The sequence below is a fragment of the Myotis lucifugus genome, unplaced genomic scaffold (assembly GCF_000147115.1).
Source record: "Myotis lucifugus unplaced genomic scaffold, Myoluc2.0 scaffold_100, whole genome shotgun sequence".
Classification (NCBI taxonomy): Eukaryota; Metazoa; Chordata; class Mammalia; order Chiroptera; family Vespertilionidae; genus Myotis; species Myotis lucifugus.
This window is the reverse complement of record NW_005871148.1, coordinates 1,446,877-1,461,975: the sequence shown is the minus strand read 5'-3', so window position 1 is coordinate 1,461,975 and position 15,099 is coordinate 1,446,877. Positions and strand designations below refer to the sequence as shown.

The 15,099-nt window shown below is 40.2% G+C and overlaps 1 protein-coding gene across 5 annotated transcripts in view; it reads right to left on the bottom strand.

Moving 5' to 3' along the window:
• STAT3 (signal transducer and activator of transcription 3) overlaps positions 1 to 15,099 on the bottom strand; it is a 48,863-nt gene that overhangs the window by 12,254 nt on the left and 21,510 nt on the right. For all 5 annotated transcript variants that reach the window (XM_006092366.2, XM_006092370.3, XM_023756908.1 and 2 more), the window contains exons 2-11: positions 10,469 to 10,619; positions 9,208 to 9,352; positions 8,286 to 8,384; positions 5,597 to 5,692; positions 5,345 to 5,426; positions 5,072 to 5,166; positions 4,751 to 4,902; positions 2,581 to 2,739; positions 2,342 to 2,434; positions 1,512 to 1,571 (exon numbers count right to left, since the gene is read on the bottom strand). In XM_006092366.2, coding sequence (XP_006092428.1) covers positions 1,512 to 1,571; positions 2,342 to 2,434; positions 2,581 to 2,739; positions 4,751 to 4,902; positions 5,072 to 5,166; positions 5,345 to 5,426; positions 5,597 to 5,692; positions 8,286 to 8,384; positions 9,208 to 9,352; positions 10,469 to 10,596 — 1,109 coding nt within the window. In that variant the 5' untranslated portion in view covers positions 10,597 to 10,619. The remainder of the gene's footprint in view (positions 1 to 1,511; positions 1,572 to 2,341; positions 2,435 to 2,580; positions 2,740 to 4,750; positions 4,903 to 5,071; positions 5,167 to 5,344; positions 5,427 to 5,596; positions 5,693 to 8,285; positions 8,385 to 9,207; positions 9,353 to 10,468; positions 10,620 to 15,099) is intronic.

Here is a 15,099-nt window from a genome sequence, read left to right as displayed (position 1 = left end):
TGCAGTGGTCCAGGGGGGTGAGGACATGACCTACATGGTTTCAACCAGACTGGGAAGGAATTACAACCCAGGCTGGATTTACACTCCATAGCTGTGAACATGAGAAAGGAAGCGCATGGCCTTTGCTACAGGCAACCATGTTGCAACCCAGAAGGGAACTTTGCAATGCAGGTGATGCTTATGATGACAGAGAAGGGACAAACAATTCTGGGTCCTTGATGCCATCAATGAGTCACTGACCTCACCATCAGGAACTTGCCCTAAATCTGCATTTCCAGTTATACTGGGTTGCAAACTTCCTTATTATTTAAGTCACACTGGATTTTCTGTAAAGGTTTACTGTTACCTGAAACTCAGAGCATCACATTTGGTATACTATTCCCAGTGTGCCCACTGTCCTTTAACTCTATGTTTTTTAATATATAATCTTTTTATATAGTCACATTTCCTGGTCTTTTCCTTTTTATTATTTTACTAGAGGCTCGATGCACAAAATTTGTGCAAGGGGCTCGGCCCTCGCAGCCGCAACAGCTTGCCTCAGCACTTGCAGCCCTGGCTTCGGACATTAGGCTATTGGTCTAATTAGCAAATTACGCACATGCCTGGGCCACAGGCTCCATCCCCACTGGAGGGTATGCAGGGGGCAGCCAATCCATGATTCTCTCTAATTGATGATGTTTCTATCTCTCTCCCTCCCTCTCTGAAATCGGTAAAAATATATTTTAAAAAAAGAATCAACATCTTTATAAGATTAGAAGTCTACAATCCAGAAATACGATTTGTCACACCACTTTTTACAATATCCCTTCCTCACTAAAATGTCAGTTTTCTTCAAATAGATCTTAAACATTTTGTTTAAGCTGATCACAATATATTTTACTTTTTTTGCTTATTATGAGATTATTTTTTCTATTATAATTTCTAACTGGTTAATGCTACTATATGGTTAAGGTTATTAATTTTTGCTTGCTTATTTATTTACTAAACCTACCACCTTCCTCAAGCCCCTTATTTCATTAGTAATTACTTTCTAGTTCATTCTGGATAAAATTTCCAGATAAATAATTATTATACCTAAAATTAAGAATACATTTTTTTCTCTTTTCTAAGCTCTTAAAAGGGTATGTGCATTTTAATTTTCGAAAGGTTCTGTCAAATTTTGAAAATTATTCCATCGTAATGAAGTATAGAACAATTTTTGAAAATCCATTTCCCCTATATATTCTCAGTTTTGTATAATATGAATAAATTGCATTTACAAGTAAAAATTTAAAGAAAAAGAGGGACTCAAGGTCACAATAGCAATCACAACTCAAATCTGTACCACTAGCTCTGTGGTTTTGTGCAGGCATGTAAATGACAATGCTCTGCAAGTTTTATGAAAACATTTGTACAAAAAAACAAAGATCTCTGAATGGAGATAAAGTCTCTTAAGTTCACATATCTGTCAAAGTGCTCATTTCTCTGTCATTTGAAAAAGATAAGAAAGAGCCAAGATAAGGAGTACTTACTTGTCAATGCACACTTTAATTTTAAGCTGATAATTTAACTCGGGGAATTTGACCAGCAATCTATTTCAAAAAAAGAAGAAAAAGTGTCTGAGCAAAAAACAACAATAATCCAGTTTTTTAAAAAAGTTTTAAGAAGTGAATAAATGACAATCCCAAATTCCTCTTCCTGCCAGAACCATCTTTGATCTTAAATTAAGCATCACCCCTTTAGGCCAAAGTTACTGGAAAAAAAAAAAGCCTAAGAATTAAGAACTTGGACAAAATTGTGAGAGATTCACCAAAGGATAATAAAAGCCATTTCATGAAAAATATTACAGGAATACACACTCTGCAGCTGGTTTTCTTTCTGTTAAACCTGAAACGCAACACAAAACCAAATATCTAAGGGGGGAAATTTCACTGCGGAAGGGCAAACCCCAACATACCTGTCTGACTTGAGTGTGAAAGTAACACTTCCCTGCAGGCCCACCACCCACCTGCCCTGTGGTCCCCCTTAGCTTCTATACCACTAAGCCTTACTCTTTCCCTTAAAATCCTCAGGGAAAAGAAGGCTCAAAGAACAGAAAGAACTGGTATTACTTTGCTCCTGTTGTCTCAGACTGTAGGACTAGAATCATAAAAATATGCCCCAGTAACCTAAAAAAGATGACCATTCCTTAGCTTTTGACAGAAGGAACAAAGAGCAAGTCAATGTTACGCCAACAAATTTCACACCCCCCACAGTACTGTCTGTGCTGCCTGTGAAGAACAACCCTGAACACCGACTCTGCTCTCATCTAAGAATGTCTCTCAATAAAACAGCTACCCCGGATGGAAGTGTTGTGGCCCACCTGACTTTAGTAGTAAACTGGACACCGGTCTTGATGACTAATGGCCGGTCGGGATGCATGGGCATGCAGGGCTGCCGCTCAACCACAAAGGCACTGAAAGAGCAAGAGAAGGACAGCAGTTCACACACTGCACAGTGGGCCAGCCTTCATCCTGTGCCCGTGAAGTGAGCCAATCTCTTGTTTAAGGATGTAATTGGGAAGGGGGGTGCTGAGGGAAAGGGACAAGGATTCTAAGTTACCTTTTCATTAAGTTTCTAAAGAGTTCCACAATTCTCTCCTCCAGCATTGGCCGGTGCTGTACAATGGGGTCCCCTTTGTAGGAAACTTTTTGCTGCAACTCCTCCAGTTTCTTAATTTGTTGGCGGGTCTGAAGTTGAGATTCTGCTAATGAGGTTATCCTGCCAATAAAATAAGAAAGTTACCAGTGACCTAAGGGGGGGTACATGGGTAAATGAGAGGGGGAAGGGTATACTATAGAGATAAACACTACTATGCAGTCCCCTACAATTAGAAAGGGGGACTTATTTTATTGTGGTAAAATATACATAACAAGAAATGTACCATTTGTATTTGTACAATTCAGCGGCATTAAATGTGAAAAGGGGGAATTTATTTTTCATTAAATAAGGAAAGGGGAAATTTATTTTGCCTCTTTAAAATAGTCCCTTCCTAAAGTTTTGCATTTCAAAGAGAGAGCTAGTCGCAGAGGAAGAAGTGTCAAAACTTATGCTACTAGGAGGTATTTAACAGAGTTATCACTGGATAGTGACAAGCAATAGAACCCACATATGGAGAATGTGAAATATGAAATTTGGCACTCACTTTTTTATCCTAACTTATCCTTATACCAAAATGTGAAGACTGGGGAAACGTAAGAGGTAAGACCTCCCAAGAAGATGGATTTAAGTTAGCTCTGCCTTCCACTATCTGTGTAACCTTGGCCAACTCCCCATTGTGGGGCTTAATGTCTCCCTGCATGAGGGAAGGGGTTGAACTGCAGGATCCCCATGAGCCCTCTCAACATCACCTTTCAGTGGATCAAAGGATATGATTTTATGTTTCAAAATATTGATAACATACACATAGAAAAAGTGGACAGGGAGACAAAGTTTGATTAAGTCTGTCCCCAAGAATAAAAAATATTATTGTCTCTCCTTGATGGTCTACCACTAGTTTAATAAAGACTAAAAGACCTCAAAGAGAGAAGGTGAAAGATGCAGGGGAGAGAGGGCAGAGGTAGGACTTTTGAGCTCCCTGACTCCCTTCTGGCACTTATGTTCTCCCATCCCCAGAAGTTAAGCTTTTTGGTTCCCTGATCAGAAAGCATTTAAAACTGCTTTCAGTAAATTAACAAAACTCGGGTTAGTGAGGATATGAACAAACAGGTATTCTCATGTAGAGTTGCCCTGAATTTTCAATTTCATGCTCTGTGTATCTGGGCTCCCCATCATGTCACGTTTCTCCTAGTTTATTGAAGCTGGTGCAACCCATTCATTATTGGGCCTCGCATTTCAAGGGTGTTCATAAAGATGTGCTAGATAACTGTGTAAAAGAGCAGATTATAGAGGAGCATAAAGAACAACCCACTAATGTGAAAATGCTTGGATTTCTATCTTTTTGTGTATATATACAACAATAACAGCTGTCTAGACTGGTAGTCACCAAAATCTTAGCTGTAGGTAGCTCTGAATAATTCAGTTTTAAAAAACTTTTCTTCCCTTTATTAATTTTCTGGATTTGAACTTTTTCCCCTTATAAAAGAGCTTGTACAATTTTAGGTTATTTAACTGACTAAAACTTAAAATTTAGTCTTGGCCTTGGCCGGTATGGCTCAGTTGGTTGGAGCGTCATCCCATACATCAAAGGTGGAGGGTTCAATTCCCAGTCAGGGTATATAGCCGCATTGTGGATTTGATCCCTAGTCATGGTGTGTGGGGGAGGCAATGGATCAATGTTTCTTTCCCTCTCTCTTTCTCTCTCTCCCCCTCTTCCTCTCTCAAAAATAATTAAAAAAACAAAAACTTGTTTAAAATGTTAAATACAATGAAACCTAAAACTTTATTTAAATTATAAAATAGAACAGATTTAAAATATAGTAATATAAATACATTTTTATTTTTAAAATTGTCCAAATAAAGTGAAAGCTTTAACTCTTAGAGCTAAATTTGCCTACGTAAAAGTCCCCACCTTTGAGATGTAATACCAACACTTTGGGCCTGTAGCTATGACCATAATTTAGCACAGCTTTCCAGAAGGAAAGGAAAAACTTCTCTTTCATCTTTTATTAGTTTTCTAGATGAAAAATCCCCACCTTTGAGATACAGTACCAATTCTTTGGGCCTGCAGTTATGATCATAATTTAGCACAGCTTTCTAGAAGGAAAGGAAAAACTTCTCTTTCATCTTTTACCAGTTTTCTAGACGATCTAAGCAGATGTTGGGAGGGCCTCCAATGCAAGCAATCTGTTGCCGCCTCTTCCAGTCAGCCAGCTCCTCATCCGTGAGAGTTTTCTGCACATACTCCATAGCTGACAAAAGCCCCGCCAGCTCACTCACGATACTCTGGTTGGTAACCAAAACAAAAGTCAGAAAACATTTCCTCAGACCATCTCTAACTACATGCTGCGGTCAATTCCAGAGAAGGAACTTAGAAATCAGACAGGTTCTGCCACGAGATCCCGAGATCCCACGGGGTGTGAGACACGCAGAGGGAGTTGTCCCACGCTCTTACTCGCCGCATCTGGTCCAGAGCAGTTAGCATCTGTTCTAGCTGCTGCATCTTCTGCCTGGTCACTGACTGGTTGTTTCCATTCAGATCTTGCATGTCTGTAGAGGAAAGAAAAACTCCTTGACCTGGGGGAACACTCCTTTCCTTAGTGACTAGGCTCCCTTAAGGACACCCACCCCCGAAGTCTGAACACAGAGTCAAGACAAATAAGTCCTGAAACTCAAGGAACACAAACTCACTTTCTACAGATTTATAACGTCTCTAATATTCACTTGCCTCCTTGACTCTTGAGGGTTTTATAGTTGAAATCAAAGTCATCCTGGAGATTCTCTACCACTTTCATTTTCTGTTCTAGATCCTGTTAAAACAAGCAAACAAATAAACAGCAGTAGGAAATATTTCCTTGGGGAGAGGGAAAAGAAAGTCTCTGAGAAGAATAAAATCGAAGCCAGTATCTCAATGAGATACAGGCAGAACCCATAGGCAATATCCCTAAGAAAAGGGGTATTTTCCCCAGACCTGCTTTACCTGTACTCGTTTCCGAACGTCCTGTAGGTGCTGCTCCAGCATCTGCTGCTTCTCCGTCACCACGGCAGCTGTGGGGTGGTTGGCCTGGCCCCCTTGCTGCCAAAGAAGGGAGTCGACACACATGTGAACGCAGGAAATATGGGGAGAGAAATACCTCTGTCCAGTCTTCATCCCACCCCACTACCCTTCCTGCTTGGCCTGAGATGCTACTGCCATTGTGACAGAAAGGGAAACAGGCAGAATGCCGGGTGTTGTAACGGGCAGTTCTGCAGTGGCCAGAACTCTCCAGGTGGTGTCCAGGAAGCTCTCGCATAGTTTTACCATTGTCGTTGGCTTTTTAACTCTAGGTCACACTGTAAACCTACTCTGTGTATTGCACTAGGAGACCACATGTGAGCTAAGACATGGCCCCTACCTTCTAAAGCTCATTCTAGGTAAGCATGTAAAAAACGTCAGAACAGTTTATGACAGCAGGTTTCGAATGCCTATTTAAATGTAGGTAGCATACAATAACATTTCTGTGGGATAATAAATAACCATTATTTCCGGGGGGTGAAATGCCATATCAAGAGATAGTATCTTGGGGTATAAGGGGAAATTGGTACCTTAAAAATGTCAAATAGGCCCTGACCAGTTTGGCTCAGTGGCTAGAGCGTCGGCCTGTGGACTGAAGAGTCCCAGGTTCGATTCCGGTCAAGGGCATGTACCTTGGTTGCGGGCACATCCCCAGTAGGGGGTGTGCAGGAGGCAGCTGATGGATGTTTCTCTCTCATGGATGTTTCTAACTCTCTATCCCTCTCCCTTCCTCTCTGTAAAAAATCAATAAAATGTATTTTTTAAAAAATGTCAAATAGTACATGAAACTTAAAAATTATAAGTTTTGTCAAAATAACAGGATATCTTCTGATTAAAAAAAAAAAAAGACATGTAAAAGCTGTGGTGATCAAGACAGTATGTTATAGGACATACTAACAATACAGCTGATATTTTCATCTGTATTCGACTCCCAGGTCTATTTTTCAATTGGTACTGCACTTAAAGGGGGAAAATAGATGTGATTAATTATCACCCACAGAAGCCTGCCTCTAATACTTCTATAAACTATGGTCTCCCACTGCTTCCAGGTATAAACATCTCAGCCCAGCACAGACAGATGTTTCACACAACCTCCTAACAACCTAAACCTCCCGTCCTGTGCTCAGGCCCCCCAAACCACCCACTCTTCCCCGATACAGCATGTTTCACACTCTCCTTCCCCACACACTGTCCACTCTGCCAGGCCTGCACTTCTGCCCAAGCACACCTGAACTCATTCACCCGCAAACCCAGTGTAACTTTTTGCTCTCCTGGGTAACATGATTCAACTACCCTAGACAAAATGACTCACATCCTCCTGTATGTTTTTCTCACATTGAGTGTTTGTATACCTATAATCCCAACTAGACCAAACGTTCTGGTAGCAGGGATCACGTCTACTCATCCTTCTATCTCCCTCTGCGATACCCATAAAAGACACTTAAAAATAAGCCAGATGATGTAAACAGAGAAAGTAACAATGAGGCCTGGGTTGAGGCCTCAGATATCCAACTGGTAGCTCTATGTCAAGGGCTGCAAATTCTCTAAGGGGCAGGTGGTAAATATTTTTGGCATTGTGGGTCATATAGTCCCTGCCACAAGCACTCGGTCCTGCCATTGCAGCACAAAAACAGCCACAGACAATGCACACAGTAATGTGTGTTGCTGTGCTCTAAAAAGAACTTTATTTATAAAGACAGCCTAGAAATTTATCATAGGGAAATCAAAGCATGAATATATAAAGATACATAGATACTACAGTAGTATTAATAATGGGCGGGGGGGGGGGGATGAAGTGAATGTCTATTGAAGGGGAAATAAGTGAATAAATTACAGCAGCAACTCTATACCACAGACTAAAATTTTAAAAAATGAGTTAGCTTTCTATTACTTGACTTATTAGAATTTACATGATATAATATTAAATGAAGAAAGCAAGATGAAGGGAAGTAAAACCATTTAAATATACTGTGAGAGGGAGGAGGGGGGAAGAGGAGGGGGGAGGGAATGCATTTTATATAGTTTATATGAGCCTGGAGAAAGGTGTGAAGAGATATATACCAGACTATTAATGTTGGTTTCTTGGGAAGGAACAATAGAGGGAGTGACAGTTCAGATTTTTACAAAAACTTTCTTCCTTGTACTTTTCTGTAATGTTTTAATTTTTTTTTTTTTTTAATGGGTAAGAATGCATTATAGCCTAAACCGGTTTGGCTCAGTGGATAGAGCGTCGGCCTGCGGACTGAAGGGTCCCAGGTTCGATTCCGGTCAAGGGCATGTACCTGGGTTGCGGGCACATCCCCAGTGGGAGATGTGCAGGAGGCAGCTGATCGATGTTTCTCTCTCATCGATGTTTCTAACTCTCTATCTCTCTCCCTTCCTCTCTATAAAAAATCCATAAAATATATTTTAAAAAAAGAAAAGAATGCATTATATACTCAGGAAAAAAAATAAAGTTTTTTTCATTGTATAAAATTTAAAAGCCCAAAACACCAACACCCACTTCTACCCTGGAGGATAGTGTACACCCTAGAGACCACATAAGAGCAAGCACATCTTTGTACACAAGAACGGAAGCACATCTTCGATAGCACTGTTTCTTCCCAAGTCTCACCTGGGCTGCAGTGGCTGCAGTTTGGAGGAGGCGGGACTCTTCCCACAGGCACCGGGCCACAATTCGGGCAATCTCCATAGGCTTCTCAAGATACCTGCTCTATAAGTAGGAGAGAAGGAGAATGAAAAGCAGCAGTACACTGAGGAGATGTGGACCGAACTTTGCTGACTTAAAGCTAAACTCCTCATAAATTGAGCGTTACATTTACTGCATGAAACAATAGAACAAAGGCCTCAAAGCCTGGCTGCAATCAGTGAGAGATGAAGGGGAGAAGCGAAGAAAGGCAGTCATGATGAGCTGTACTACTGTGAGAGGAGGCACATCTGATTGTTTGGACAGTCTGTTATCCTGGTCTTACAGGGAGGTGATGCACTTTGTCCAGGAGCATCCAATTATGGCCAAACCTTTAACATTTGAAAGTAAGAGTTGTCCAGCTAGTCAGAGTGGCTCAGTTGGTTGAGTATCATTCTGTGCGATGAAGGGTTTTGTCAGTGTGATTCTCAGTCAGGGAACATACCTAGGTTGCATGTTCAATCCCCAGTCGGGGCAGGGGGGCAGGTATGGAAGACAAACATGGATGTTTCTCTTTCTCTCTCTCTCTCCCCCACTTTCTATCTCTAAGCATGTCCTGGGGTAAGGAATGAATGAATGAGTCATCTTCCTATGAGGGAACCTGGTTACAATCGTTATTAACATGTTAATATAATATTAACATAACAATCAGGTTATTACTTCAACTAACTAAAGAAGTAAATTTCAGGTAATGATGCTCATGGGTTAGCATACAGAGATTTGAGAAAGGGCTAATTACTTCTCCTTATATTTAAAGTACAAGATAGGTTCTCATTATTTAGCCAATTGAGAAAAGATACTGGCAGGAAGAAATCTAAAACCCTTTGTCTGGTTCAGTTTCTCATCACACCTGAAGGAACTGCTTGATTCTTCGCAGATTGTGCTGATAGAGAACATTTGATTCTTGTAGGAAGCGGCTGTACTGCTGGTCAATCTCACCCAAGAGATTATGAAACACCAAAGTGGCATGTGATTCTTTGCTGGCTGCATAAGCCCTAGGAAAAGAAAAAGTAATAAGGAATGATTCTGAAACCCTACACACAAACACACAAGTCACCATCAAGGAGGAAAAAACCAAGGCAAAGGAGGAAAAAAACAAGGCAAAACCAATACTTTAACCCACTCATTTTAGATTTATCTTGCTCAGCAACAATAAATATCAGCAATTTAATAATTATAAGTAATTATTCTAGATACTATTAGCCATTGTCATAGTCTATACTTATAAAATATCTGAATGAAGTGGACTGATATGCTTTTTGCTTTAACTTCTCAGTCAACTCTGTGGTCAGATTATTAGTAACAACTAAGCAATACCAGGGTAAGGTAGGGCCTATCTCCAACAGCTCTGAATCACCTCCCTGGCACTTCACCAAATTCTGGAAAAGTTAGGTCATAGGCCTGAATTAAACCAAAATTAATAGGTGGATCTGAACACCTTAAAGTGAAATAGTTGTTGGAATTCTGTGCCATTATCTCCTCTATGAACAAGTCTATTTCTCTTACTCTGTGTCTCTCTCCTCTAATTAAAGGGGCATGAGAAGCAAGGACCCAAACGTCTACCCATGATAGAATTCTCATTCAGACAAAAAATAGTTGCAGCATGTCTCTGAAGCATAAGAACATATAGAGGATCTCACCGAGTCAGTGAGATCCAAATCAGTCCTAAAAACTTTTACCAGCAAGCAGGCTGATGTGCCAAAAGTCGGTTGTTAGTGTATGTTTTTAATATAGAAAATGTTTATACAAGACTAAGAGTACCTCTTTACCTCCTTATCTCTTTTACCTCATCACCTGTACCCATACATTTTTCAATGAAATAGAACAGAGTTACGATCATGCTTCTTGATGCAAATCAAAACCTAACAATTTGGGAGTTTCTCAAGAAGGACTTACCAATCTTTTTTTTTTTTTAATATATTTTTATTGATTCCAGAGGAGAAGAGAGAGAGAAACACCAATGATGGGAGAGAATCATTGATTGGCTGCCTCCTGCACACCCCCTACTGGAGATTGAGCCCAAAACCTGGACATATGCCCTGACCGGGAATTGAACCAGGGTCCTCCTGGTTCACTCAACCTCTGAGCCACACTGGCTGGGCAGGACTTACCAATCTTGACTCTCAATCCAAGGGGCCAGGAACTGCCGCAGCTCCATTGGGAAGCTGTCACTGTACAGCTGATGAAGCTGCTCCAGGTACCGTGTGTCGAGCTGCTGTAGCTGATTCCATTGGGCCATCCTGCTGGAATCAGGGGTCCCAACTGTAAACCAAAGTGTTCATATGGTTACTACAAGCCCTGGTAGGGTAAACAATCTAGAAATACCCTATGTACCCAACACAGGCATCAGGTCTGTGATTAAGGATAAAAGATGCTTTGGAAAGGATCCTGGCATGTCTCTCCCAGTTTAGACCAACACATTCACATTCACAATCTCTACTTAAGGAAGCACATCACAGCTTCTAAACTAGAGGACGACGTGGGCATGATGCCAAGTTCAATAATCTACCTGAGGAATATGAAGTGAAAAACTACTTCCAGAATTCCATTTCCTCATCTATAAAATAGAGATCATAATTCCCACCCCTCAGGGCTGTTGAAATAATATTTCTAAGCACCCAGCTCAGTGCCTAGCTTACAACAGATGCTCAACAGGGATCAGTTCCCTTCTTTCCACCCTATACCCTTTAAGTGAACTGGGAAGTATATACAGTAAACCTGAACTAAGACCAAAATGTGGGGTGTGGATGTTCAGGGAGGACAGAGAGCTAATTCCAAGACTACAGCTTTAAGAGTATAAGCAAGGATCTAACTGGGATTTCTCCCACTCAACAAAAAGTAATTTTGTCTTATAAATTTCTCAGTCTGAAATGAGAGAGAAGAGAAACTAAATACCGGGCATATACGTTGTCCTCAGGTTAATGAATACCCCAGGGAAAAGTTTAGGTATGACAAACCAATCTGGCTGACCACCTTTAGTCCTCTTTCTGAATAGCAACACCGACTAAGTAGTCTTGAGAAATAGTGAAAGTAACAGCAAGTAATAGCCAAAGACTAAGAAATGTACAGATCAAATGTACAGATATTGAGATGGCTCTCTGGGATAGTGAGAACATTTAAGAAAAGGCTGAATACATACAAAAACATACACTTAACTGGACTTCTTGATTTATTTATTTCTCAGAGCAGGCTACATGTTACATGCTAAAGCACTGTAACCATGGTGTGTATTACCTTCAACAAGAAATCAAAGGGCACTAGAACTCTCTTACAATATTCCCATTAGAGCCAAGTTAAAATATGCCTCCTAGGCTAAAAGCATCCGGATCGGCCTTATGTTTCCAAGGACCTGATTTGCATATAGATCTGTCTAACATGCCAATTTATGTATATTCTACTGCAATGCAAATGTAATGAAATATGGTAGCCACTTCCCATGTGTGGCTATTGGACACTTGAAATGTGGCTGGTTCAAACCAAGATGTGCTTTAAGTGTAAAATACACTTTAAAAAAAGTAAAATATCTCATTGGTATTGAATTGATAATATTTTGGATATATTGGGGAAACTAAAACATATTATTAAAATGAATCTCGCCGAAACTGGTTTGGCTCAGTGGATTGAGCGTTGGCCTGCGGACTGAAAGGTCCCAGGTTCGATTCCGGTCAAGGGCATGTACCTGGGTTGCGGGCACATCCCCAGTTGGAGGTGTGCAGGAGGCAGCTGATCGATGTTTCTCTCTCATCGATGTTTCTAACTTTCTATCTCTCTCCCTTCCTCTCTGTAAAAAATCAATAAAATATATTTTTAAAAAATAAATAAATAAAAATAAAATGAATCTCACCCATTTCTTTTGACTTCTCTTAATACAGCTATTAACAACTTTAGAATTACATATGTGACTTGCATTCCACTTTTGTTGGACACTGCTGCTCTTATGTAACCAAAAAACTGTGGTTCTTCTAACAAAGGATTTAAAGAAATAGACACCTACTTTTCAAAATATACTCCAGTGTTATTATAAATTTGCTTATCTTCGATACAAACATAAAGCCATCTCAGTCTGCTCCCTGAAGTTCTAAGGTAGAACCACAAAGCAGCATCCCATAATATCCGATCAGTTATAGATTAACATTGGAATCATGCATGAATATTTGCATTTTCAAACTAATATACTGGTACCATTAACAAATTACAAGTTGTTGAAAATAGTCCAATTCATTTCTAGTCCATAACTCAGAGGATTTTTGCTGTTGTTTTAATTTGAGTTGGGGTTTTAGTAAATAGAATGGTAATTGTGCTATTTCTTAAATCAGAAACTAGCTAATAGTTTTTTCCATAAATTTAAAGCACCAAAAGTGACTCATGTTATGTTTTACTTTTTAGTCTAATTACTGTAAATAATAATGTAATAGCTATCATATATATGCTAATATCATATATATAAAATAGCTATCATACATCCTATATAATAAAGGGCTAATATGCAAATCAACCGAACGATGGAATGACGGGTCGCTATGACATGCACTGACCACCAGGGGGTAGATGCTCAATGCAGGAGTTGCCCCCTGGTGATCACTGCACTTCCACAGGGGGAGCTCCGTTCAGCCAGAAGCCCTGAGCTAGGCTCACGGCTGGCGAGCGCAGCAGATGGCAGGAGCCTCTCCCGCCTCTGCAGCAGCGCTAAGGATGTCTGACTGCTGGCTTAGGCCAGCTCTACGGGGAGTGGGCCTAAGATCAGTCAGACATCCCCCGAGGGCTCCCAGACTGCCAGATGGCGCAGGCCAGGTTGAGGGGGGACCCCCCCCACACACACACAAGTGCACAAATTTCGTGCACCGGGCCTCTAGTATAGTTATATAAAAAAATATAGTTTTAATAGTTGTAAATTAAAGCCAAAAAGCAGGTAGCATTTTCAATGAGGACATGGGCAAAGAGTCAGATAGTGATCTCCTTAATGGCTGCTTAGCTACAAACCATATTTAACCAACAGGGGCCACAGAGCAATCAGACCAAATGCTCTTCATAACAAGAGCATATCCCTAAGAGAGCACTAGCCAAATTGCCTAGGAAAACCATTGCCAACTAGCTTTGTGGTAATTGTTTTACTGGGAAAAAATTTAAAAGATCTAACTTTATTTCACAATCTTAATTCTGATTTTTCAAATTACAATCTAAAGAACCTCACTTAATTATTATTTCTTAATTTATTGATTTTTTTTTTTTTAGAGAGAGAAGGTGGGAGGAAGGAAGAGACAGACAGACAGACAGACAGACAGAGATTAACATCATTTTGTTATTCCACTTATTTATAAATTCATTGGTTGATTCCTGTATGTGCCCTGACCTGGTATCAAACCCTCATCCTTGGCTTATTGGGATGATGCTGTAACCAACTGAGCGACCCAGCCAGGGCCCCTACTCTAACTAAAGTATTTCTTACCTATGGAATAATCCTAAGCCTGAGATTCAATAACCACTTTCACTGAACCCCAGAACACAGAAAGTGATTTGCACAACAATTTAAGTGCCAAGTACCATTCTGGATGCACAGGAGAGAAAACAATACATTCCATACAGTGGCTGTCTTAGGGTATGACATAGGGCTTAATTCTCTCAAGGTGTTTGCTAAATTTAGGTTAGAAGATAGTAAATGTTAGCATATGAAGGAAAAGTGTGATACTGTTTCCTACAACTGAAGAGGAAAGAAAAAGAAAATGAAACAGTAAATCACCAGACTTTCTGGACTTTTCAAAACAGGAATTTCTCAACCCCTTGGGGATAAATTTACCAACAACAAGTCATAAGACAAACAACTATTGTCTAATGGGGAACTTATTACTGTAAAGATCACTAAAAAAGTTTGTCCAAAATCACAGTTCTCATTTATATACTTCAATCTAAACCAAGGGCGAGTTGAGAACACAAGTCAGGACCACTTACCAAAGGGTTTCATTACATCATTTCATAAAACTTCTTTTAAAATAAGACTTGTATTTCACATTCACGCACCAGTGGGTTTACAACAGGGCCCAGGCAGGAGGGTAGAAAGTGAGGAGAGGGAGGAAAACCATTCAGAACAGAATGTGATCTAAAGATAATTTCTGTTTCACCTTGCAATGTATCATGCGATTTTTTGGGGGGTGTTGGTTGTAGAAATACCTAGATCTTAAATAGCGCATACTTGTATTTTATCTGTTGCCTACACTAAGCTCCTCTTTGCTGTCAGGAAAGGCTCAGTGGCTAAGGCAATCAAAGTATAAAGTAATATAGAAATATACTTGCATTAATTTCTAGAGAAGACAGTCCTTTTAAGAATATATTTTTAGCCCAGCCAGTGTGGCTCAGTGGTTGAGCATCGACCTATGAACCAGGAGGTCACAGTTTGATTCCCAGTCAGGGCACGTGCCCGGGTTGTGGGGCTTGCTCGATCCCAAGTAGGGGACATGCAGGAGGGAGCCGATCGATCAATGATTCTCTCTCATCACTGATGTTTCTCTCTCTCTCTCTCCCTCTCTCTTTCTCTCTGAAATCAATAGAAATATATATATTTAAAAATATGTGTATTTTTAGCCCTGGCCAAGTAGCTCAATTGGTTACAGCATCATCCCAATACACCAAGGTTGCAGGTTGGATCCCCAGTCAGGACACATACAAGAATCAACCAATAAATGCATAAACAAGTAGAACAACAAATCAATGTTTATCTCTCTCAAATCAATGAATAAAATTTTTTTTA